The 27,463-nt window shown below is 41.6% G+C and overlaps 1 protein-coding gene across 1 annotated transcript in view; it reads right to left on the reverse strand.

Moving 5' to 3' along the window:
- The window catches only part of COL4A4 (collagen type IV alpha 4 chain), a 131,727-nt gene that overhangs the window by 74,509 nt on the left and 29,755 nt on the right, over positions 1 to 27,463 (reverse strand). The window contains exons 4-18 of the mRNA XM_052663458.1: positions 24,956 to 25,090; positions 23,810 to 23,854; positions 22,580 to 22,696; positions 19,147 to 19,215; positions 17,504 to 17,539; positions 15,380 to 15,442; positions 15,000 to 15,035; positions 14,523 to 14,564; positions 11,178 to 11,258; positions 10,288 to 10,341; positions 9,962 to 10,021; positions 7,630 to 7,674; positions 7,247 to 7,300; positions 6,407 to 6,476; positions 5,276 to 5,380 (exon numbers count right to left, since the gene is read on the reverse strand). Of these exons, the coding sequence (XP_052519418.1) occupies positions 5,276 to 5,380; positions 6,407 to 6,476; positions 7,247 to 7,300; positions 7,630 to 7,674; positions 9,962 to 10,021; positions 10,288 to 10,341; positions 11,178 to 11,258; positions 14,523 to 14,564; positions 15,000 to 15,035; positions 15,380 to 15,442; positions 17,504 to 17,539; positions 19,147 to 19,215; positions 22,580 to 22,696; positions 23,810 to 23,854; positions 24,956 to 25,090 (1,012 nt within the window). The remainder of the gene's footprint in view (positions 1 to 5,275; positions 5,381 to 6,406; positions 6,477 to 7,246; positions 7,301 to 7,629; positions 7,675 to 9,961; positions 10,022 to 10,287; positions 10,342 to 11,177; positions 11,259 to 14,522; positions 14,565 to 14,999; positions 15,036 to 15,379; positions 15,443 to 17,503; positions 17,540 to 19,146; positions 19,216 to 22,579; positions 22,697 to 23,809; positions 23,855 to 24,955; positions 25,091 to 27,463) is intronic.

Here is a 27,463-nt window from a genome sequence, read left to right on the forward strand (position 1 = left end):
CTTGCTCCTTGGAAGAAAAGTTATGACCAACCTAGACAGCATGTTAAAAAGCAGAGACATTACTTTGCCCACAAAGGTCCATCTAGTCAAAGCTATGGTTTTTCCAGTAGTCATGTATGGATGTGAGAGTTGAACTATAAAGAAAGCTGAGCACTGAAGAGTTGATGCTTTTGGACTGTGGTGCTGAAGAAGACTCTTGAGAGTCCCTTGAACAGCAAGGAGATCCAACCAGTCCATCCTAAAGAAAATCAGTCCTGAATACTCATTGGAAGGATTGATGCTAAAACTGAAACTCCAATACTTTGGCCACCTGGTGCAAAGAACTAACTCATTAGGAAAGACCCTGATGCTGGGAAAGAGTGAAGGCAGGAGAAGGAGAGGATGACAGAGGATGAGATGGTTGGATGGCATCACCAACTCAATGGACATGAGTTTGAGTAAACTCTGGGAGTTGGTGACAGACAGGGAGGCCTGGCGTGCTGCAGTCCATGGGGTTGCAAAGAGTCAGATACGACTGAGCAACTGAACTGACTGACTGATACTGTACACCTATAACTTGTAATATTGTACAGCAACTATACTTCAATAAAATTTTTAAATAAGGAGAAAATAAATGAGGTAATGCATTAAATCATGCAGACAGGCATCTGTGCGTGTGTGTGTGTGTGTGTGTGTGTGTGTGTGTGTTAGTTGCTCAGTTGTGTCTGACACTTTGCAACCCCATGGACTGTAGACCGTCAGCCTCCTCTGTCCATGGGATTCTCCGGGCAAGAATACTGGAATGGGTTTCCATTTCCTTCTCCAGGGGATATTCCTGACTCAGGAATCGAGCCCAGATCTCCTGCATTGCAAGTGGATACTCTACCATCTGAACTCTTAGGGTAGCCCTCAGATAGGTATCTAGCATATAATTTTAAGCACTTTGTTTGTATAATTATCATTGACTAGGAGAAGGCAATGGCAACCCTCTCCAGTACTCTTGCTGGAAAATCCCATGGATGGAGGAGCCTGGTGGGCTGCAGTCCATGGGGTCGCTAAGAGTCGGACACAACTGAGTGACTTCACTTTCACTTTCATGCACTGGAGAAGGAAATGGCAGCCCACTCCAATGTTCTTGCCTGGAGAATCCCAGGGATGGGGGAGCCTGATGGGCTTCCATCTATGGGGTCGCACAGTTGGACACGACTGAAGCGACTTATCAGCAGCAGCAGTATGAGCAGCATACTCATAGCTGCAGCAGGAGCAGCAGCAGCAGCTCCATATAAGCAGCAATACGCGTATATGGAGATAGTCTTCTAATGTTTTATGCTCAAATTAAATGGGGAGCATACTTTCTTAACAGCCGAAAATTGGACTCATGTAATTATCTATGTAGAGGTAAAATACTATAACCATGTAGCTTGGTGGAAAGCATAGAGATGCTAGATTTGAACCTGGCCTCTGTCTCTCCAACCACAGGTACCAAAGTAGGTTATGTAACTTATTTAATTCTCTACATCTTCCTCAGAGGCTTCTAATGAGGATGAAACAAAATAATCCACATAAGGACCTTAATGTAGTATCTGGCTATAGCAAGTTCTCAGCAAAGGATTGGAAGTTCAGGGGAGGTCAATGTAATATTCACTGTGTTCAGGGGAAGTCAAAGTAATGCAGGAGCAGCTGAATCCTGCCTCCCCTTGATACCCTACTGCACCCACCCCATACTGACAGCTTTGGCTAAAAGACAGCCAGAAGCCCTCATATGATAGCAACCACTTCTCCTAGCTGCTTCCTCCTAAGCACACGTAGTACCACAATCTCTCGAATGGAAGATGGTCATTATTAAAGATGGCGTCCTGGTAGCTCTTGCATCTCACACTCTTGCATCTCACACTCTTGCATCTCACACTCTTGCAGAACCCTGACACTCTCCTAGCAAGAAGTGGAGGTCCTTCTTCCCTGCAATGTGGCAGCCTTTGGTGACTGTTCTAACTAATCAACTTTGGTGGGAGTGACGCTGTATGGCTTCCCAGGCCAGATTCTTAAAGACGATTCAGGTTCTGCCTTGTGAGCTGAAATGCTTGGGACTGGAGTCCTGAACCACCATGGAAGCAACATTATCACCTGGAAGCCACCATGCTGTAAGGAAGTCTAAGTTAGTGCAGAGCCACACAGCAAGGTCCGAGACTATATGAGAGACGAATGGGAGAGATGCCTGGCCAGTCCTCACGTTTCTGTTCCAGCTAGTCTACAGCTATAACTAGATGAAAACCTTTGCTCTGGAATCACTTGGGTTTATGCCTCCTGAATTCCTGAACCATGGAAAGAGTGAAGGGTATATACTGGATGTTGTTTTAAACCACTAGGTTTGGGGTTACTTGTTTAGCAACAGACAATTGGAACCCCGTTTGTCATCAGTAATGTAGCACCCAAAGTAAATAGATGGCTTTCATTCTTGTGTGCATATGTGCTGAGGCTTTACATATATTTTCAGACATTAGCTTTACTCCTCAAACAACTTGTAAAGGTTGTACCTTACAGATAAGGCACAGTGAATTTAGGCCCAGTATAAGAAATGCTAATAATAACTAACATAGTGAGTCTTTATGCCAAGTTGTATTCTAAAAACTATACATATTACTTCTTTCAACTGTAACAAGAACTCAATTTTGCAGATGGGAAAACTGAGGAACAGAGAGTTACTAAGTGTCCAAGATTACACAGCTTGTAAGCACTACAAGTTCAGTTCAGCTCAGTTCAGTCGCTCAGTCATGTCCAACTCTTTGCAACCCCATGAACTGCAGCAAGCCAGGCCTTCCTGTCCATCACCAACTCCCAGAGTCCACCCAAACCCATGTCCATCGAGTCAGTGATGCCATCCAACCATCTCATCCTCTGTCGTCCCCTTTTCCTCCTGCCCTCAATCTTTCCCAGCATCAGGGTCTTTTCAAATGAGTCAGCTCTTCGCATCAGGTGGCTAAAGAAATGTTAGTTCACTGTATAAACACGTCACTTTTTCACCACACTACATTGATTGTGAAGGTTGGGATTCAATCATAGGTGTTTGACTCCAAAACTTCAAGGTAAATACTATAGATGATTACAAAATTGAATAGGTATAATAAAGGCTGCATACATGGGTGTCCTTAAAAAAAAATGAACATGTCCTCCTATGGAGTTGGTTGCCATCTTGTCTTTATAACGTTGCTTAGACCTGACTTAGAATGAACCTGAAAGCTGCCTGCTTGCTGTCTCACCCCAGGGCCAGGGAAAAATCTCAACCAGCTTCCAACAGGGAGAATGGGTTACAGTGTACAGCACACTGCAGCCTCCATCACCCACCAACAGGACACAATATCAGCGAAGTTGTGGCCAGCATTAAAACCTTTTTTTTTTCTTTTTTCAAAAGAAAAGAATGGAATAGAAATGGGAGTGTCTCATATACCCCACAGATATTACTTTGTGAGATTTGTGTTTCAACCAAATGTATGTATGGATACATATATGTGCATGATGTAATGTAAATACTATACCATATAAAATTACTTCTTACTATGGGTTGAAGTCCAAATATGGGTTAGTTCTTTTTTAAAAGATTTTTGGGATAAAGAGGCTTCTTGTTATACTTGGTTTGAAATTCCCTAGAGACATGTGTTACTTACTCCCACTGGGTTTTGATTTCAACCTGCTGGAAGCACTATTTTATTATAAACAAGCCTGAAAGGAGAAATGTAAGACGAGAGCCTAGTACCTCCTGACTGAGAGAGCGGTCTACATGATTTATGCAGTCCTGGGTCAGTTAAACCATGGCTACAATGTCTAAAGAGTAAATGAACTAAATAAAGCTTTATTTACTGACTTTGTGGTCATCAGACTCTCCCAAGTGAAAGCCAGCTTCATGGAAGATTAAACAAGAACTCTGTAGTTCACGGTTGAATATCTCAGAAAACTTTTTACTCCTCAGGAAACAGAACATGAGACAGATTGAATAGAATTACATGTATTCCAGACTTTTCTCCTCACATGTTTAATCAGTTCTCCTGGGTTCACAGAATGAAAATACCCTGTAAACTTCTTTTCCTAATATCACTGAGACTGTTAACTAAGATAGCATTTGAAGGAGTTGAAAGTTCTTGTGTCAATAGGATTATTCCTCAGGCTTTTCATCAAATATGACCATGAGCCATAGGGTTTTTCTGCGGGGGATGAGACTGTTGTTTTTTGGTTTGGACGGAAGGGAGGAGAAAACTGTGGCTTTTTTTTTTTTTTTTTTTTTACTCACTAAATGTGAATCAAAATCCTACTTTTTAATTCACAATTTGTATTTCCACGTTTTATACAGAATATTTAAGTTGGGGACTAGGTGGATAAACTAAATTTTAACAACTATATATCCACGGGGAGAGCCTTCCAAGAAGGTGGTAAAAACCTGAAGACACACTCTAATCCTAGCAGTGGTTTCAAAATCTTATCTGCACTGGTAACCTTGTGCAGGGTTTCCCCAGTGGCCCTATTGGTAAAAACTCTTGTGCCAATGCAGGAGACTTAAGAGATGTGTGTTCAGCCTGTGGGTTGGGAAGATCCCCTGGAGAAGGAAATGGCAACCCACTCCAGTATTCTTGCCTGGAGAATCCCAAGGACAGAGGAACTTGTGGATTACTGTCCAAAGGGTCGCAATGAGTTGGACACCACTGAAGCTACTTAGCATGCATACAATCTTGTGGGAAGCCCAATATACATAGATGCTTCTTATCACACCCCTGAGATAGTGACTGAATATTTCTGAGCAAGCAGTCTAGGAACCTGGATTTTCTCCAATTAGTCAATTGGTTTGAGTTCTGTGCTTCCTAATTCTAGCTGTGCATTAGAAGTAGGAGGATGATTTTATAATAGTAGATGCCTAGGTGGATCCATCCCCCCAGAGAGTCTGACATTCCTAGTCTGGGTAGGCTCAGCCATCAGTATTTTTGAAACAATCCTAAGATGAGTTGGGCTTTGCCAGTGGCTCAGAGGTAAAGTTTGCGTGCAATGCAGGAGATGTGGTAGGAGCCGCAGGTTCAATCCCTGGGTTGGGAAGATCCCCTGGAGAAGGAAATGGCAACCTACTCCAGTATTCTTGCCTGGGAAATCCCATTGACAGAGAAGCCCAGCAGGCTACAGTCCATGGGGCCACAAAGAGTCAGATACAGCTTCTTGACTAAACAACAAGATGATTTTAGTATCAGCTGGAGTGGACAATCCCTGGTGTGGAGGAGGATGTAGCAAACCTGAGCTGTAAAGGCCAGTGGATTCATACCTGCACAGGCTTCCCCTGGTCTACCTGGGGCACCAGGAGGACCACGTGGTCCAACAGCCCCTGTTTCTCCATAGCGGCCGGGGCGCCCTGGATCCCCTGGAGGGCCTGCCAAAAATAATGACATCATGTATATAGCAAACATATGCATACATTAGAAAATTCATGCACAATTACTTTTTGGGAGGCTTGATCAAGTATAACTGTGAGATGGTTTTGCAGTTTCTCACCACATTTAAAATGCAGTATTTTCGACCCTCCCCGACAGACACGTGAAGTTGAAGTAGTGCTGAATTTGTCATTGGTTGAGGCTGCCTTCTTCCTGGAGGCAGCATTGTGGTAGGCCTTAGTCAAATGGTTTTAAATGTGTTCAGCAATTAAAATACCTACTTTCTGAAAGGTAACATAATAAAAGTCGCAGCAGGCAGTTTACACACTAACATAAAATTTGATGTCTTATGCTGAAAGAGATGATCGAGATGTACATCTCTATTAGCACTCGTATAATTTATACATTATGAAGCCAATACTTTGGCCACCTAATACGAAAAACTGACTCATTTGAAAAGACTCTGATGCTGGGAAAGACTGAAGGCAGGAGGAGAAGGGGAAGACAGAGGATGAGATGCCCCATAGCATCACTGACTCAATGGACATGGACTTGGGCAAACTCCAGGAGATACTGAGGGGCAGGGAGGCCTGGCGTGCTGCAGTCCATGGGATTGCAAAGAGTCAGACACAATTTAGCAAATGAACAACAACAACAATTACGCATTCATGGTAAAGGTCATATATTTAGCCCACCTAGGCAAATCCCATGGACAGAGGAGCCTGGAAGGCTGCAGTCCATGGGGTCTCGAAGAGTCAGACACGACTGAGCGACTTCACTTTCACTTTTCATTTTCATGCATTGGAGAAGGACATGGCAACCCACTCCAGTGTTCTTGCCTGGAGAATCCCAGGGACGGGGGAGCCTGGTGGGTTGCCGTCTATGGGGCCGCACAGAGTCGGACATGACTGAAGCGACTTGGCAGCAGTGTATAAAGTACAGAAAGAGTGGACCAAGCTCTTCTTTCAGGAGAACTTAAATCCCATTTCAGCATAATTGATAGAGAAGTCAAATGGAACACAAACCTTTGAGTGGAACAGATGGAGTTACCAAAACCCCTGGTGGTCCTGGGTGCCCACGGTCTCCAGGATCTCCCTGAAATCATTCATTCATTCACTTTTCTTAGAAATATTAATATTCTTCTCTGTTTCCTGGCACTAAGTAAATATTAGAAGGGCCAAGAGTACATTTGTATAAGAAATAAAGCCTGTAGGCTGACTAGAGAAATAAATAACTCATGATGTTCTAAGAGGAACAAATATAAGTAACCTCCTACCTATAAGCAGAAGTAAACAACCAACTAACGAAGTTCTTCCTAAAGAAAAATAAATCCAAATTCCAAAAATGATTCCATGCCCATAAACTAGATACCTCTGAAGCCATGGAATTTCTTCTATCTGTAATAAGCATTAACATCTAATTTGGCACTCTAGGACAAATGGTTTCTTTGCGTATAGCATCTGAACCTACATTTTTTTTTGCAGCAAATATTGTCCCTCTTTAATTGTGTATCTCAATGCCACCATGGCTTGTCCCACACAAGTGCTGAAGGTGAGGTCAGAGGTTACAAAGGAAAGAAAAACTGTATTGGCGGTCAGAGCAAAGAGTTCTCCACAGGTCCCTCTGTTTTCAATCATGATACTATATGATCCCTATGGAATTTTTCAAACATTCAGTACTTTTCATCTGCTTCAAAAAGATCACTTCACAAATGTAAAATATAATCTTTACAACATGCATTAAAATAATATACGCAAAACTGACATTTAAAAAATGATATTTTGAAATACTCTAAAAAATAAATTAGATCGCATAAGGGATATAAGCTGTTATTAGATTGTACTCAAATAGGCTCACTTTTTTACCTTTGGGCCAAGAAATCCAAATGACCCAGGATCTCCAAACAGTCCTGGTTCCCCCTACAAGTAACAAAAAGCATGCCTTTTTTAAAAAAAAAATGTGATTGTGACATTTTATCTCATTGACAAATTATCTCATTCTCATTTTATCTGAATGACACATGCTCCCTGAGATTCTATACAAAATCTTAACACAGTTTTAGGTTGCATCACAGAGTTTTGTGCTCTAGTTTGCACCCACAGCAAAATTATATAATTTATAAAATAAATGTGTTTCCTCTGCCATTACTGTGTATGAGTCTACATGTCCTGGTACAACTTTTGAATGATACTGAATTGCATCTACTAATAAAAATATGTTTATCATCTCTATAACGGTATACATTTACCTTTAATCCTGGAAAACCTGGAGATCCATAGGAACCAGGGTCCCCCTAATAAATTCACAAAAATCAACACAAGCAAAATTAAATAAAAATACATACACCAATGCAGTGAATCATTTTTCACCTTATGAGATTGCTTTTGGGATTTTTAATCATGCCTACAAAGATAACTGAATAAAGGAAATAAACATAAAAGAGATTCAATTTCTTTACATTTGCTATTTTAATTACTCTTTAATATTATTTTAAAAAATCATGTCCTCTCCAGTGATATAAATTAAGAATATAGTTTTGTTGTTTTTATTGCTCTTCCACTTTAATTTATTTAATGTAATGCTTTCACTGAGCTAAATATCTTTGAATCATCGCGATATAATTTGTCTGGAGATTAATACTTGTTCTATGCATTATCAGCAAATAAAAATTACTATGGAAGTCAATATTGCCTCATTAAGTACTAAACCTGGAGTCAAATAAACTCAGTGTCCATGCCTGTTTGGTTCTGGCCTTCATCGTGACTCTGTGAATGGGGATCCCATTAGCGACAGGTATGGAGATGTTGAGGCCTGATGCTGTACTTTTTTTTTTTCTAGCTACTATCCATAGATCAGTACTTTCTTTTGTCAAATAGGCTTAACTGAACAATTCCAAGCTACAATCACACTGACACTGAGCCAGTGAGAAAATGTCATGATTCCATTTTCGTTATTGCTTAGCTCTAAGTTGTGTACAACTCTTTGCAACCCCATGGACTGCAGCACGCCAGGCTTCCCTGTCCTTCACTAGCTCCCAGAGTTTGCTCAAACTCATGTCCATTGACTCAAGGATGCCTTCCAACCATTTCATCCTCTGTCACTCCCTTCACCTTGGCCCTCAATTTTTCCCAGCATCAGGGGCTTTTCCAATGAGTTGACTCTTCACATCAGGTGGTCAAAGTATTGAAGCTTCGGCTTCAGTATCAGCCCTTCCAATGAATATTCAGAGTTGATTTTCTTTAGGATTGACTGGTTTGATCTCCCTGTAGTCTAAGGGACTCTCAAGAGTCTTCTCCAGCACCACAGATCAGAAGCATCAGTTCTGCAGTGCTCAGTCTTCTTTACGGTCCATAGCTCACATCTGCATATGACTACCGGAAAAAACATAGCTTTGACCATGATCCCATTCAGTTCAGTTCAGTCGCTCAGTCGTGTCCGACTCTTTGCGACCCCATGAATCACAGCACACCAGACCTCCCTGTCCATAACCAACTCCCAGAGTTCACTCAGACTCACGTCCATCGAGTCAGTGATGCCATCTCATCCTCTGTCATCCCCTTCTCCTCCTGCCCCAAATCCCTCCCAGAATCAGAGTCTTTTCCAATGAGTCAACTCTTCGCATGAGGTGGCCAAAGTACTAGAGTTTCAGCTTTAGCATCATTCCTTCCAAAGAAATCCCAGGGCTGATCTCCTTCAGAATGGACTGGTTGGATCTCCTTGCAGTCCAAGGGACTCTCAAGAGCCTTCTCCAACACCGCAGTTCAAAAGCATCAATTCTGCGGTGCTCAGCTTTCTTCACAGTCCAACTCTCACATCCATACGTGACCACTGGAAAAACCATAGCCTTGACCAGATGGACCTTTACTGGCAAAGTAATGTCTCTGCTTTTGAATATGCTATCTAGGTTGGTCATAACTTTTCTTCCAAGGAGTAGGCATCTTTTGATTTCATGGCTGCATTTATTTTGGAGCCCCCCAAAATGAAGTCTGACACTGTTTCCACTGTTTCCCCATCTATTTCCCAGGAAGTGATGGGACCAGATGCCATGATCTCCGTTTTCTGAATGTTGAGCTTTAAGCCAACTTTTTCGCTCTCCTCTTTCACTTTCATCAAGAGGCTTTTTAGTTCCTCTTCACCTTTTGCCATAAGGGTGGTGTCATCTGCATATCTGAGGTTATTGATATTTCTCCTGGCAAGCTTGATTCCACCGTGTCCTTCTTCCAGCCCAGCGTTTCTCATGATGTACTCTGCATAGAAGTTAAATAAGCAGGGTGACAATATACAGCCTTGACGTACTCCTTTTCCTATTTGGAACCAGTCTGTTGTTCCATGTCCAGTTCACTTCCTGCCAATTCTCCCATCTTTTGCTTGCCTGTTTGATCCAAACAATGTGCACAGAAGGGATGCTCTGGGGCCTTTAGCTATCACACAATTCTTGCTGAGCAAAACATACTCCTCTTTGGGAAAATCTCCACTTTTGAGCTCTCAGAATTATTGATTGAATCTTATAAAAATGTGAGAGAGAAATGCCTCCAAACTCACTGAAGTTAAAGACAGCATGAAGGAGAGAGGAGCCTTACCCGAGGTCCTGGAAACCCAGGAATCCCTTTCTCTCCTTTTCTCCCAATACCAGGTTTTCCCTTAAAGACATAACAACATTTAGAGGGGTTTAAGCAACTATATTTCAGCAATATGGAATGCAAAAACAAAATAAGAAATAAAAATTACTGACATCAACTTAAAGAAAATGAATACTTTGGAATAGTCTTCCTACACAATTATGTTAAAATAGTGAAAAGGTCTAGTAACAGATCAGCATTTAAGGCAAGGATAATAACCAAGTAAAATTTTTAAAAATGAAGATAGTACATCATACAAAGTTTTTAACATTATTTGAATAAATTACCTTGGCTCCTGGTGGTCCAGGAGGTCCAGTCATTCCAGGCAGTCCTTTAATACCCTAAAATTTACAAAGAATATAATCTGCCTTACTCTTATTTAACATACTGAATTACACCTGTTTCAGAAATTACCTCGTTCAACAACCGTTCTCCTAACTTTTTAATAAAGGATTACCCTTCAACTGTTTCTAACTAACAACTAAGATCCAAGGGCCTGACACTCTTTAAACCTGACACTCTTCAGGCTGGTTCTGTGTGAGAGTGTAGCCTCATGGGGCATGGAGGAGGGGCGGTGGGGAGGGAGCCACCATGGGACCAGGGCAGGAGATGCAAGCTGGGAAGCTGCACCAGCGGGGTAGCTGTTGAGAGGAGAGGCTCATTTTGAACAATGAAGTGAAATTGAATCCAGTAACTGAAAACTGATAGGAGAATTTGCATATGGCATCAGTAACATCAGTGCTGGAGGCTGAGAAAGGAATTAACATTTGCCAAGAGTCTATTATGTGCCCAGCTCTATGCAGCTGTCACCTTTTCAATTACCCAAGCATCAGATACATATGTAACATCTAAAGGACAACTGGATTTCCAGTGGTCTTCTCAGCCACTATATCAAAGACACAGATAGGGGTCTAGATCCTGGAGGACATGTCACCATTTGCAACCCAAGCTAGATCTGCACTCAGCAGCTTGGGAATACTTGAGAACACTGGTAAACCTTTCTAAGCCTCCTTTTTTCAGCTCTGTATAGTGGAGCTAATAATAGTACCAATCTGTGAAGGCATGGGATGGAGGCAGTGTGGCACGTAGGTACTCAGCTCTTTGCTGGCATGGGAACGTGTTCAGAAAATGTTGGCTATGACTACTTTATTAAAGTATCATATGAGTTGAGAATTACCTTTTCTCCTTTATAGAGACCAGAATCGGGTGGCTGCACCAACAGAGTGGGTCCCGGAGAACCTTGTTGGCCAACCTCACCCTTTAAAAAAAAAAAATCAATATAATAAGAATGCCATTTTTAACTTTATTTTGAAATGAAATTTGAAACAAAGAAGCTTTTCATAACTGTGATATAATGCTTATAATCCTGTGTAACATGTATCATGGATTTAAAATTAAAAACTTGGCAAATATGTCACTTAATTTTAAATGTTTATTGTTTTTCATAAATAATACATACTTATTGTTAAAAATGAATGAAAAAAATAAAAGTGATCCATAATCCTACTATCCAGAGATAATATTTATTAAAACTTTAGTACAGTTCTTTTGATGTGTGTGTGCTTGTATATGTTCGTGTATATACACATGTATACATATACATATATGTGCAGAATATGCATGTGCACACACGTATATGTGACTAAATGGTGTGTTAAACATATTAAAATATATTATAAAACTAGTAAAACTATAAAATGTCATTTAAATATAGAATACAGTTTATATTTTTATATTTTATTAAAATTTTAAGTCACTTAATATATTTTACAACAATATTTTTTGCACATCTACCTATTATACTAGAAATTCTTTTAAAAAACCTGATTTTCAACACCTATGCAATAATCTATCATAATAATATATTATCACTTACTAAGTTATTCTACTTTGGTTTGACTTTGGTTATATCTAGTTCATTAATATTTTACATCTCTTTGTGGGAAATCATGAGTCAAAAGTTTTCATTTGGGTCATTAGAGATGTTCTCTACAAGAAAAAAATGTTCCTTGGATTGGTTTTGCCACAATACAATCAAAACACACCCTTAATTAGAAGATAGTTATTTCATACTTTTCTGAATACTTCTAATATTTTGCACCTGGAATTATCTTCCCTCTTGTGTTAAAAACAGGTGATAGGTCAGGTTGTCACCTGTGTATAGAAACTAGGCCCTTACTAGACTGGGATACTCTGGGCAAGTTTCTTAAAATCTCCTTATCCCTAGTTTCCTTAACTCCTCAAAATCTTTCTCTCCTTCTCTGTGAAATGGGGATTATAGTACTGCCTAGCTCAAAGTATTCTTTTATTGAATAGATAATGCACATAAAATGCTTATTACTTTCTGCATAGTAAATAAAAAAATATAACCAACAATTCAGTTCCCACCCACACCTGGGAAACTACAGAAAAACCAGGAGGTTAGAGATGTGGGTTTGGTTTGTTTCTGTTGATGTACCCTAGTACCTAACACAGTAAGGGTGTAGCAGCCGTTCTATTGGGTTCTGTTTCATGAATAAGTAATTGAACAAATGCATAAACACTGTGTATTTGCTTACTTAAGAAATACATAATACGGATTGGTAAGATAACAATACTTACTCCTATAACTGGAATAAAACTATACAAAACCCATATAGGCTGGCAAGCAAGGAGCCTCTTCCAAATGTTGGTCAGGCTACTGTTGTTTTTTTTTTAATATTGTGACAGTACCACATATTCATTTCAGTCAAAAATACAAAAAGATAAATTATGAAGAACAAAATATAAATGATCCATAATTGTATCCCCTAGGAAAACATGAGTAACTACCATTTAGTACAGTCTGCTCTAAAAATGGAGTGGCCAACATGGTCTTGGGCGTTATGAGAGCTCTACACCAACATTTCAAAATTATGCCTTTGTTTACCTAACAATCAAAAGAAATTTTTAAAAGCATATTTTGGATAATTTGAACAGCCACCTCATAGTCAAATATTTGCACGTTACTGTAGGAGTAACAGCCTGAGTTTGCAAACACGTGCAACTGTGTTGGTGCTAAGTTCTCTAACTTGGCCATGTTTCCTCACTGTGTGAGGTTTCTCAAAATGGGGTGCACAGGTTTAGGGGTTCTGACAAATATATTCCAACTTTGGAAAACATTGTTTTCATCTGTTTTTTTCCCCAGTCATTTCTCTAAGTTAGTGGTTCGCAAGATTGGGAGTCGGGGGGGCAGGGGGAGGGAGGGGAGAGTTTGGATGTGCCTCCCTTCAGGAACATTTAGCAAGATTGTTTGACATATTCGGTTGTCACAATGAAGCGGAAGGAATCTTACCAACATCTAGTAGGTAGAGGCCACGGATGCTGCTAAACATCCTACATTGCACAGGATAGCCCCACGATAATACATTAGTATTGTGAAGGTTGAGAAATCCTACTCTACATGTAGATTTTAATTTTTGTTGTTGTTTTGGTTTTACAAAGTTGAGCTTAGACCTTTGTCACCTGTATTTTCTGCTTAGCATCGCACTTCCCCACATCATGATGTCTTCCAATATATTTTTGGCAAGTGTGTCCTTCTGTTAAATGGATGTACAGTAACTTACCCAACCATGCTGGGACCCCATGAGAGGGGGGATCAGGTCTGTCTCACTAAAGGCCCACCCCCAGCACCAAACCTAGCCTGATACAGGGTGGATGCTCAGTGTCTTTTTACCCAGAGTTGTTGAAAGAGCCCCTCACCAGGGACTACCCTGATGGTCCAGTGGTTAAGAATCTACTTTACAAGCCAGGGGATACAGGTTTCATCCCTGATTGGGGAACTAGCATCCCACTTGCTGGAAGCAACTAAGCCTGAAATCTGCAACTACTGAGCTCGCAAGCCTCAATCAGCAACTACTGAGCCCATGAGCTGCAATGAAAGATCCCACATGACAAAACCACAATCCCACATGCTGCAACTAAGACCCAAAACAGTCAAATAAATAAATAAATATTTTTTTGAAAAGAGCCCCTTACCAACTCTTAAACACTGCAGATTGCTTCTAGATGAACAGCCACCATACAGCACTTTGCTAAAGCTTGCCCTTATTTAGTGTCCTACTTCAGCAGAAAGGACTATAAGTGTGAAGGGTGGAGGTAGCGGAAGAATGTGTGGCTAAATGCCTTGGATTGCAGCTATTTATGTTTTTACTTATGTATGAAGTTTCGGATTCTGATGATATTTGTAAGATTAAGTCAAACAAATCTGTAATTAAACATAATTGTTACTCTGGATGTGTTCCCAGAATCATTCCATCTCTTTGGCCTAGGAGAAGTGTGTCATATAAATTAATTTGAATTCACTATTAGATTTTTTCAGAACTGTCATTCTACAGCCAAGGGTAAGGGTAACTTAATAATCAGTGAAGACAAATCCTTGGCCACAAAACTGGGCAGTGATGAGAGGATGAACACAAGTTAAGTGATCATCGGAACAGCCTCCTAGACACGGGCAGTTCATGCATTTTAACACCTGCTCCTCCATGCAAAATGGGATTCTTACCGGGTCTCCCATTTGCCCCTTTACTCCTACGCCAGGATTACCCTGGAAAAGAAAGCAAAACAGAAACTCGTTGCTTTTGAAAATTAAAGAAGAACTACAAGCAAGTAAGACTTCTGGTTAGGTAATTTGTTGAAGTGTACTAAATAGGGCTTCCCCGGTGGCTCAGTGGTAAAGAATCTGCCTGCAATGCAGGAGACCTGGGTTCGATCCCTGACTTGGGAAGATCCCCTGGAGAAGGAAATCACAACCCACTCCAACTCCAGTATTCTTGCCTGGGAAATCCCATGGACAGAGGAGCCTGGGGGGCTGCAGTCCATGGCATCGCAAAAGTCAGACGTGACTGCGCAACCAAACAATGATTTATTAAATACTTTGGGAATTTTAAAAAGAAGGAAGACATGATTCTGACAAACATCAGTGGTCTCTTGTCTTGTTGGACATGGACATTACTTGTGTATGTTACTCATGGCTGCCTACCTTTAAGCCTGGACTCCCAGGGGGGCCTGGAGGTCCCTAAATGAACAGCAAAAACACACAAATCACTCATCAGTCACAGAAATCTGAATGTGTCCTTGTTGGGTGTCTCAAGCTCTTCTTTAGGAAACCCTTAATTTTGAACCATGCACAATGGACTTCTTACCACAGCTGGGCTGCTCGTCCCCCCCTCCAATGCCACCCCCAGGGGGGATCTGTCTCGGAATGGACTCGCACTCATAATGGTGGGTGTGCACTGATTCATCAGGTCGCACAAAGGACCACCTCTGCCTCACCCAAGACTGCAATTCTGGTTTCTTCTGCTTTATTTAAACGTCAAGCTGGGGCTTCTAGAGGAACAGCATCAGCAATGCGGTACTTACTGCTAACCCGGGCTCTCCCGGGTACCCCGCTGGGCCTGCTGGGCCTCTCACTCCCCTTGATCCCTAAACAGGAGAAAAATCAGTGCCTTTGTTACTAAAAACTATAAGCATTGTTCTTGCAAGAGCTGCATGTAATCCCAGGTAGATAAAGACCTAGGAGAAGTCAGTTCCAGACACACCTGCCCTCCTGGGTGGTCCTGGACAGCAGCCCTGACTCAGCTGGGAAAAGGGCACAGAGCGGGCAGGCAGCAGTGCTCAGGTGGGGGTGCCTGACCCCTATGTTTGAGACTAAATTAAGACCCAGAGATTAAAGAAATCTTGTTCCACATATAACTTTAATAGACATCAAGATACTTTCAATTGCCAGGAGAAATATCAACAAACTCAGATATGCAGATGATACCACCCTTATGGCAGAAAGTGAAGAACTAAAGAGCCTCTTGATGAGAGTGAAAGAGGAGAGTGAAAAGTTGACTTAAAACTCAGCTTTCAGAAAATGAAGATCATGGCATCCGGTCCCATCACTTCATGGCAAATAGATGGGGAAACAGTGGAAACAGTGAGATACTTTATTTGGGGGAGCTCCAAAATCACTGCAGATGGTGACTGCAGCCATGAAATTAAAAAGATGCTTACTCCTTGGAAGAAAAGCTATGACCAACCTAGACAGCATATTAAAAAGCAGAGACATTACTTTGCCAACAAAGGTCCATCTACTGAAAGCTATGGTTTTTCCAGGAGTCATGTGTGGATGTGAGAGTTGGACTATAAAGAAAGCTGAGCACCGAAGAATTGATGCTTTTGAACTGTGGTGTTGGAAAAGACTCTTGAGAGTCCCTTGGACTGCAAGGAGATCCAACCAGCCCACCCTAAAGGAAATCGGTCCTGAATATTCATTGGAAAGACTGATGCTGAAGCTGAAACTCCAATACTTTGGCCACCTGATGCGAAGAACTGACTCACTGGAAAAGACCCTGATGCTGGGAAAGATTGAAGGTGGGAGGAGAAGGGACCGACAAAAGATGAGATGGTTGGATGTATCACCAACTCAATGGACATGAGTTTGAGTAAACTCCAAGAGTTGGTGATGGACAGGGAGGCCTGGTGTGCTGCAGTCAATGGGGTCACAAAGAATCGGACACTACTGAGTGACTGAACTGAACATTAAATTAAAATATTAATATAGTTGTACTCTATTCTTTCAACATGCCTAAAGGATCAATGTGAATAGGAATGTCCCCAATTCAAGATCAAGGCAATCCAGCCTTAATTTTCTGGAACATGTTAAGTTGTGGCATGATACACAAATTCACAAGGAAAGGTAATAGCTGGGCAGTTCTAGAAGTATGAACAGAGGCACTCTGTTCTCCAGCTCACCCTGCCCACATCCAGTGATCTGTGAGCATGCACTGGCATTCCTCTCTCCTAAAGGATGAACTGCTACTTATTTTAACATCGACACTGAGATATCTATTGAAAACAAAGCAATGAGCTTCCAGAGTAGGAAGAGAACCAACCTGGGAAATAATACCATCAACAGCCAGAAGTCACCAAATGAAATTACGGTGAACCATTAGGAGGCAAAATTGCTTTCAGTTTTAATCTTGTGAACATTGATGGATTGGAACAAGTCTAATCACTGAATTACAAATTGCAGGAACAAGAGGATGGTGCAAAATATTAAACACAATATACAATTACTGATTCAGCAGGCAAAAATCACTTTCACTGGACATATATGATTTAGGTAGTTTCAAAGAGGTACATTTTCGTAAATATTAAGTGACTGTGGCTACCTGAGCAATACCAAATGATCACTGCAAGACAGAAGAGGCAGGTAAGCAGGAGCCAGCTGAGATTCAAGGATGGCCCCGTGAGCCTGTGATCAGTGCAGTCACATAGGCCTTGTGTTTGATTTAAAGCTCTGCTGTCATCATCTTGAAATTTGTAATAATTTTTGAACAAGAAAGCTGCGTTTTCATTTTGCACTGAGCGGGCCCTGCAAATTTAGGTAACCTGTCTTGCTAGTGGGGTTAGGTTAGTGGGGACCTACTAAGCTACTAGTGGGGACCATAGCTTATCCGAGGAGCAAACAGAAGCTCAGGGCCTGCCCCAAAGACTTACTGGTGAGCCGGGAGGTCCTGGGTCCCCTCTGTCGCCCTGCAACAGAAACGGTACATTGCATTAGAAGAGCAACACTGTTCCCCTCAAATACACAGGACGTAAAAGAAGAAACACACACACGCAGGAATTATCTGGACAGTCTGTGCAGTTTGTTCAGTTCGTCAGCACAGAACAGACAGCTGTGGATAGAGCTCTGTGGAGGTGCTTTCCTGATTTTATTCTTAAGCCCCCAACTGCACTTCTACTCATTCAAAACCAACCAACACCAGGGAAAGATCGCTGAAGTCGTGAGGACGTGGAACCAATTTGCAGGGCGGGAATAGAGACGCAAGGTACAGAATGGACACGTGGACACAGGGCGGGAGGGGAGTGGGGCATGAACTGGGAGATCAGGACTGGGAGTACACACTACCAGGCATAAAAGAGACAGTGGGAAGCTGCCGTAAGCACAGAGGCTCGGCTTGGTGCTCTGTGATGACCTGGAGGGGCGGGAGGGGAGGTGGGGCGGGAGGGGAGGTGGGGTGGGAGGGGAGGGCCCCGAGGGGTAGAATATGTCCACATATGGCTGATCCCCTTTGTTGTACAGTGGAGGCTAACACAGCATTGTAAAGCAGCTATACTCCAATAAAAATAAAATATCAACTTTTTAAAAGGGGATTTCATCTTTCATTTCTAAATCCTCACTTGAACGGTTCCACTTCATCAGCATTTAACCATCTCTCTTCTGACTGGCAGAGCTTGGCTGCCTTAACGGATGCTTTGTTACCACCCAGAGCAGGTGTAAAGGGAATTTGTGTTGCAGTTCCCTCACACTCACTGCCTTTGTGCTCACCTACCGTTTCGTGACTGTCCTGAGACTTTACCTACTTTAAAAAAATCAAGTGTATATTCTCTTGAATATGGGCTTTTTTTTTCCAAAATGTAAAATACATTGTAAAACATACATATGGTAAAATTTAATATTTCAACCATTTTTAAGTGCACAGTTCTGTGGCATTAAATACATTCACCATGTTATATAACCATCACCAGCTTCCATTGTCAAAACTTTTCATTTCTTCAGTGGAAACTTTGTACCAATTAAATATGAGCCGCCTAGTCCTAGGAGAAGGCAATGGCACCCCACTCCAATACTCCTGCCTGGAAAACCCCATGGACAGAGGAGCCTAGTGGGCTGCAGTCTATGGGGTCGCTAAGAGTCGGACACGACTGAGCGACTTCACTTTCACTTTTCACTTTCATGCATTGGAGAAGAAAATGGCAACCCACTCCAGCGTTCTTGCCTGGAGAATCTGGTGGGCTGCCGTCTATGGGGTCGCAGAGAGTCGAACACGACTGAAGCGACTTAGCAGTAGCAGCAGCAGCAGCAGCAGCTGCAGCAGCAGCCTAGTCCTACTCCCTCCTGTCCCTGATAAGCACCATTCTGCTCCCCAGCTTTATGAATCCAACTACTGTAAGAACCTCCTCTCAGTGGAAATCACCCCTGTTGTGTCCTTTTGTGACCGGTTTACTCCACTCAGCATAATGACCACAGCGTTCATCCATGTAGCATTCCAAAGGAAATCTCAGGCATGTGTTTTCTGCATGGGTTGACCTGTATGGAAAAAAATTCATCTGAAATCCACCCTGATCATAACACTTACCTGCATACCTTTAGTGGCACCCAAAATGAACGCTGAATTTCCTTTTTCTCCTTTTTCTCCAGGAAGGCCCTGAAAACAAAATATTCACTTGAGAGAGGAAAAGAGCATATTACTATTTCTGTATTTTTTTTTGCAACTGAAATATTACCAATAAAATTACTGTTATAATCATATTTCACTAGTGGAGATTATTTTATTCTCATTATTATTATCATCCTCAGTTACTCATATATACTTACCAATATTTGCTTAAGACCTATTAAGGAATCTCCTAAAATGGAATATCTACTAATATATTCATAAACATATTACAAATATTTATTATACATTATAAATACATTATATATTTATATAAGTTATACATAATGCTAATATATCTATAGCTATTTGCTAATTATTCAGCAGAAAAATTGCATTTTTCCTTACAACATAATGTACATAGTACTTGGATTTTTCTTATAAGTAAATAACACTGAAGTTGTCAGTTAATAATTTATGCCCCAGAAATAGCAAAAAAATTATTTTATCCATTTAACTATTTGTATTCAAAACAGAGCTTAGGTACCCTTTAGATTAATTTATAAAAAAATAATCTGTTTCCTTTACAAGGTTTTTGCATGTAGCTGCAAGTTTGTTTACTTAGAGTAATTTTTAAAAGTGAACAAAACACCTTAATGTACTTTCACCCCAAAGTTTCCCTATTTAATATCTTAATGTCCTACTTAATACATCTTAAGTTGGTTGCTCAGTCACTCAGTCGTGTCTGACTCTTTGTGACCCCTTGGGCTATAGCCTGCCAGGCTCCTCTGTCTATGGAATTTTCCAGGCAAGAATATTGGAGTGAGGTGCCATTATATCGTATTTCTATGAAGCACATACAGGTTTCAAAGTTAATCCCTGTTAGGAGAGTGTTTGACTTTGCTTCCAAAAGGAGACAACTAGAGTTTCGTGGTAAATTACACCATCAGTTTTCTTGAGAAATCAGATTTGCCTATGCAGACAATTGTTGCTTCTCACAGTTCCAATACGTGTGTTTCAGTTCCACAAATAAGTTATATCACACCAGTCCTCCAACCAACGGCTTCAAACTTCAGGTACCACTGTGTATTAAATGAGTCAGCGCATAAAGCACAAACATCACTGCTGGCTCATTGGTCCACAGATCGCTATATAAGTAACAGGTGAACCAACATCACCAGCTGATCGTATCATTCCTTTCAAATTCTACCAGTGACTAGTCACTAGCATCTGTTAGCTCACACAGAGACAGTGAAGTGTGTAGCTGTGTTGCCCCTTGCTTCCCTCCCAGTGACACACCCAAGTGACATTTCATGAAGATAAATCACTGAAAGAGAGGACTGGCCAACAAAGATGAAACGGGAGTGAAAAATGCTAATACTGCAGGCGAAATTCAAATAGAACGTCAGTGGAGTTATAGAAAAAAGAGGCATTGTGAGAGTGTTGTCACTACCATCATTCAAGCCAGAGGAATTCGGCGAAGATAAACATATCCACATAAAAGAAGGGAGTGGTTGCAACCAAAAGAATGAAACGTACCAGAGGAAGTGACACAGACAGAAGAACCTCATGTTACAGAAACTCTTAGAGAGATTTCACCACAGCTGGTCCAAACTTAGAAAAGAGGGTGATATTCACCAAAGCACAGAAAATCCCACCACTTCATGTCCTAAGTTACAGGACCAGGAGAAGGCAAGCCCAATTCAAACTGTCTTTGAGAAGTTTTTACCAAGAAAAAAAACCCTTTAATTCTCAATGTTTCTAATGTTTTAGATTATAATGTGATAAATAAATATTAGTTTTTAAAATTACCCCTATATATTTATGATGTTTTAATGAAATATCTTAAAGGTCATGGAACAACAGTAATTTTCCCATCGGATGTTAAGGTTGCTTTGTGTGCCTTAGGATTGCGTGCCATTATTAAAGTCAACTCAGTGCAAAGTGAGGACTGCCCATATATAAAATGTGTCAAGGGAAAAAAACATCACTTTACAAAGAGACCATTATGACAAACTTCAGCACTGTGATCAGAAGAACCTGCTGTGTTAAAGCTAAAATTGAGAATCCTGCTCTCTTGGATGTTCATGGACGCTCAGTAGAATGCGGTGTGATCAAATTTGAAGATCTTAAGAAATGTGCGTTCACCAGACTGCACTTGCATGTTCAAGGGGCTGAGTATGAAAACAAATGGCGGTTGAGAAGCTTAACCATGGAAGTCAGTTGTGTTACTTGACACCACAAGAAAAAGGTGAATATGGAAATTCTTTTTTGAGTTCTGTGTTCAGACCATTTCCACTAGGATCTGGAGCAAAAGGAAACTGCATAGAAGAAAGTAAGATGACTGTGGTGGTGATGAGAAAACCTTTTAGAAGGTGATGGTATTTAACTAGGGAAGCAGAAAGTCTGAAAAACAGGCACAGAAAATCAGTTTTGAAAGGCCAAATCATCTCCAGTCTTTATTTAAGTGAGAAAAGAGAGAAATGGGATATAAATGGTAGAGGAAAGAATCATTCTTACTAGAGTTATATTTAAATAAAAGTGCAAACTTCTGAAGAAAAAAAAACACTAAGAGCAGTAAAGGCCTCTTAAGCACTGGATACTGTCAACTATTTCTGAACCTCCACTCCAAACTCCTGTCATTTATTTATTTATTTATTTTGCATTATGGGGGCTAGAAAGCTAAACACTACATTTCCCAGACTGCTTTGCAGCTGGCTGTGAAGTAGGGTCCACCTGGGAGATGTACTTCTGAGATTTGGGAGGCAGAAATGAGCAAAACATCCTCTTCTGGTACAGTTGATGCTACCAAGCAGGAAGGTAGAAACCTAAGTGTTTGCTGGCGTCTTGAAGTGGGGATAAGAGGTAGTGGTTGAGGTACAGGAGCCGCTTTTAACTTCTGGATCTCAGCTATGTGTGAGCCCCTGAAATCTTGCAGTGACCCCTGAGTTTTAATCCTCCAACTGTTATATTAAGTGCCAAATTCCCTGTATTAAATTCCTTTCTGTTTGAAATACCTAGAAGGGTTTAAGTGGCTGCAGTGAACACTGAAGGATAAACAACCTCAGTTTTGCAAACTGCCCTCCCTTCCCCTACTATTCATTCTTTATCCAACAACCAGAAGCATCTTGGTAGAACATCAGTCAGATCAGATCACTTCCTTCCTTAAAACCATCCAGTGTCTTCCCATGTCATGGAAAAGAAAGCCCAGCCTCCTTCCACAGTCTACAAGGCCCCATGTCAGCTACTGATGGAGCTGTCATGTCAACTCTCTGTTCTCATCCTCTGGTCACCCCCATCTGTTCACCAGGCTCCTGGGATACTTGTAATAACTGTTTCTTGAACACATCAAGTCTGTTCCCACTGGAGGCTCTTTTCATTTGATTCCCGCTAAAATGAGCTGTGGCTGTCTTACTGGGGGGCCTCGTGGGCCAAGAGCTCCTCTTTCTCCTGGAATCCCTGGATCACCTCTTGAGCCATTGTAGCCATCTATGCCAGGTCTGCCTCTGGATCCAGGAGGCCCTGGGTGCCCCTACAGAAAACAAAATTATTCGTGAAGTATTTTTGCAAGAATATAAAGATTGAAGGCAGGAGGAGAAGGGGACGACAGAGGATGAGATGGTTGGGTGGCATCACCGACTCAATGGACATGAGTTTGAGTAAACTTCAGGAGTTGGTGACGGACAGGGAGGCCTGGTGTGCTGCAGTCCATGGGGTTGCAAAGAGTCGGACACGACTGAGCGACTGAACTGAACTGAACTGATCGTAACAAAATGGTTATGCAATATGGGTACCCAGATTATGGCCTTTATGACTCACATGTTGTTCAGTTTTGTGAATCTGCCTTTCCCACCCACAAATACGATGTAATACAGTGCATATGTGCCTGCTAAGTCACATCAGTCATGTCTGACTCTTGGGACTCTTTGTGACCCCATGGACTGAAGCCTGCCAGGCTCCTCTGTCCATTGGATTCTCCAGGCAAGAACACTGGAGTGGGTTGCCATGCCTTCCTCCAGAAGATCTTCCTGACCCAGGGATCGAACCCATGTCTCTTATGTCTCCTGCATTTGCAGATGGGTTCTTTACCACTAGCACCACCTGGGAAGACATAAATTTATTTTCATACACTCCAATTTAAATTCATTTAGTTTGGAGTATTTTCAGATTTGGGAGGAAATCTTCCTTGAAATCCTTAGAAAGACTCCAATGAATTATAACCATCACCAAATACCTTTTTCTTCTTTCCTTTGGTTTTCACATTAGAAATGAGAGCTTTAAGCCCACTCCCACCATTAGGACTCACAGCTAATAAGAAATTTCATAATGAGAATAAATTTATTTCCAGAAAATTATACTTGAGCTGACAAGTATATCTAGCTCATGTTCTAAAATGTTTTTCTCCAATCTGCTTGAAAACCTTGTTCCTCAAGTAAAGTGTTTTGGTCTCAGAGTTATTACACAAAATTGAAATGCGCATACCCTGCCATTTATGAAAAAAAGAAAGAAAAGTTTGCCATTTGCTGTTGTTTTTGTTCAGTTACTATATAATCTATATCATATAAATACATTAGATCATGTGACTTTAAGGCTTTGATGAGTCTCTCTCTTCCCCCCCAAATGGAGAAAACTTAAGGATACTTACAGGTATCCCATCCAGACCTGGAAATCCAGGAACTCCAGTTGGACCCTAAAATCCCAGAAAATAAAGATATAAAAGTTACTAAATTATTAGATTAACCAGTTGATTTACTTAAAAGCATTAGTAATCAATGGCTTGCTTTAAAAAAAACAACCCTTAATGGGCACTGTCATCTATTTTTACATTAAGGAGCTCAAATGCCAACATTTAGAAATCAGCATTTTGTTTCTTTCTTTTTGTACTAAGGAAGCCAACATGGCAGTATCAGTTCAAAGAATACAATACTGGAAAATTAGAAATTCAACTTCCCAGAATCTCTTTATCCCAGAGAAAGAAAACCTTAAATGTAAACATGGGTAATTGACAGGACTGTTTTTGCACACTTGCACTACAATAAGATCTCAAATTCTCAACAGAGAAAAAAGAATAGTTTTATATCCATGTTATAGCATATTAAAGTTTCTAAAGGAATAAGTTCAATCTACATCAATGGATATGAAATGATTTCTGAGCCATGTGACTGAGTGAAAAAAGACTCAGCATGGTACATATAGTATCTTTTAGGCTTTTTAAAAAGTCATAAAGAAAACCACTCCTCACTGGATACGCTCATGTTTTTTCATTTGTTTTGTTTATTTTGTTTGGGGTTGTGCTGGGTCTTTGTGCTGCACAGGCTCTTCTCCAGCTGTGGCGAGTGGGGCTACTTTCTAGTTGTGATGCGCCGGCTTCTCACTGCGGCGGTTTCTCTCATTGTGGAGCATGGGCTCCCCGGACTGTGGCCTGAGTAGATGCGGCTCCTGGACTCTAAGGCACAGGCTCAGTAGTTGTGTCGCACGGGCTTAGGTGCTCTGTGGCATGTGGGATCTTCCCAGGTGAGGGATCAAACCCGTGTCTCCTGCACTGGCAGGCGGATTCTTCACCACTGAGCCACCAGGGAAGCCTGACACCCTCTTCTCTTTAAGTATCTAGAAAACATCCAGAGAGGCATGCTCCTCTGGAGAGGGGGCTAGAAATGAGGGCACAAGAGGAGTTCAGGCTTAATTTTTATAAAGTGCAAATAGGTGCTACTTGTGATTATACAAAAAAAGAATCTGGTGTAGCAATGCTGGTGAGTGGTTAAATGAGTCTTTCACTAAAGAAGAGGCTTACCTTATCACCTTTGTCACCTGCTGCTCCAGGACGGCCACTGTCTCCTTTCATCCCTTTCTCTCCTGGGATCCCAATGGGTCCTGGTGGTCCCAGGGGTCCAATAGGACCCTGTGGACCTGGTGGTCCCGGTTGACCCTAAGAAGAAAGATTAAACGGTAAGGGGGTGCTGGATGAGCCTTAAATAGAGTTTTCTAACACAAATATATGGTGACTTGGGTTTACAGAAGACTGGAAAATTAAAGATGGAGCAAATTTTAACAACAGAAGGACAAATGATGAATTAATTGCCAAAACAGAAAGAAAATGTTGTCTTTTTCAATCAGAATCAAAGCCATACAGTAAATCTGAATCACTGCACGTGCACAAACACATCTCTATATACTGACTACAGTCCTCTTATTCTTCATTCTGTCATTGAAAATTAAAAATTTATTTGGCTGCATCGTGTTTTAGTTGCCGTGCATGGACTCTCCAGTCATGGCACACGAGCTCAGTAGTTGCGGCATGTGGAAACCTAGTTCCCTGACCAGGGATCATACCCACGTCCCTGGCATCACAAGGAGACCATCAGGGAAGTCTCCTGAAGTAAGTAATTTTTAAATGAAGTCTCATTAACATTATGTTAGTGACACAAGAGTGAGGAAAAACTGCCAGATCTTTCATTTCCTTCAAATGACTAATGATTTGTCTGCCTTTTTAGAGAGAAACATTTCTTTTCTAGCTGATTTTATCAGCTCTCTTATCCCTAATTTGGAAGCTGGCTCTCCACGTCACATTACTTTTATGCAATCTAACTTCCTTTCCATGAATGAAAATATCACCTTTTTTTTTAGGCAAAGACATTTCAGGAACTCAGCTCTTCCCCTGAACACACAGTGGGAATATCTCTGGGACAAAGAAGAGGAAAGCTCTGCTCTCTTTAAGCCTGTTCCCCTTTGCATTTAGATGCACCGATGCCATGAATGCAATGTTCAGATACCACAGCGAATCTCACAGCTCTTTCTATTCTGAAGTAGGCAGGTTGATATATCTCAGCATCAGTTTCTCTGATCAGTTTCCAGATGATCATATCTAGCTTCCTCCTTGACATCTCTTTGAATACAATGGCTGTTGTGGCTGGTCACCCCACAGACTGTAACCCTCCAGGCTCCTCTGTCCATGGAATTCTCCAGGCAAGAATACCGGAGTGGGTAGCCATTCCCTTCTTCAGGGGGATCTTCCTGACCCAGGGATCAAACCCAGGTCTCCTGCATTGCAGATTCTTTACCATCTGAGCCACCAGGGAAGCCCCGAATACAATGGTACCTCCAGCTTAAAAAAAGTGCAAAATAGAACTTCTAATTTTTCTCCCCAGATCTGATCTTCCATTCACCTTCTCCAGCTCCAGAAAATTAGGGATCACCCTTGCTATTCCTCTTTCTCCCACACTACATTTAACCCATGCTCAATTCCTAGCCATTTCACTTCCAAAAGAGATCTGAAACCTCCCCACCTCATTGTCTGCTGCCTGGCTGCCACACTGGTGCAGCCAGCATCAGCGAGACCTGCACTCTAGGCTCCCAAATGGTTCTCCAGCTTCCTTTTACCCGCTCCTGGCCTTTCTCCAAGTGACATTAAAGCAGAAATCAGATCATGGCATGGCCCTGCTTTTCAAGGTCTCCTTGCCTTCCCACTACAAGCAAAATAAACCTTGTGCTCCGCACCTTCCGGCCTCACAGAGTGTGGCCCAGATTCCCTTGCCCCCTGGGCTGTGCCTGCCCCACACTCACCGCATCCGCCACGCTGCTCTTATCTGTCCCAGGGCCTGGGTGCAAGAACTTCCTCAAAGGCTCTTTCTCTAGATCTGCACATGACGTGAGTCTCTCGTGAACCGCCACCAGTGAAGGAGGAGTCTCAGTTCATCCACAACCCCATTAGTCTCCAGCAGGGCACTCTGTCTACCTCTTTCTTAAGATCTTAGCATTTCACATTTTTTTTTAACTTTTGGCCCTTCCGCACAGCCTGTGGGATCTTAGTTCCCTGACCAGGGATCAAACTTGCACCCCCTGCATTAGAGTCTTAACCACTCGACTACCAGGGAAGTCCCTCACAGTTTTACAATTATGTATTTGCTCATCAGTTCGTTGTCTGCTCTCCAATGAGATACTACTACCATGAGGGTGGGGACATCTGCTTACCATTTAAGTCTTCTGTCTACCAGCTGCCATGGCCTTTGGCTCAGGAATGAATGAATGAATGAATGAATGAAGGGTTCATGTGGCGGTAACTATGCTCTCAGGCTTGGTGGTCCAGCCTGACCATCCATCCACTCCAGAAATACCCTTCCTGGACCCTGGAAAGTGATTTTTGAACTTTGCAAAAAAGGAATGCTATCAAATGCAATGTTTATGACATATTCCTTGATTTTACACTTCAAATTTATTTTTATAAAATAACCAATGTATGGGAATAATGAGGCTCTTTGAATGAACTGAAGACTCTCAAGTCAGGGTTTCTAAACGATACTTC

The sequence above is a fragment of the Budorcas taxicolor genome, chromosome 2, assembly GCF_023091745.1.
Source record: "Budorcas taxicolor isolate Tak-1 chromosome 2, Takin1.1, whole genome shotgun sequence".
Classification (NCBI taxonomy): domain Eukaryota; kingdom Metazoa; phylum Chordata; class Mammalia; order Artiodactyla; family Bovidae; genus Budorcas; species Budorcas taxicolor.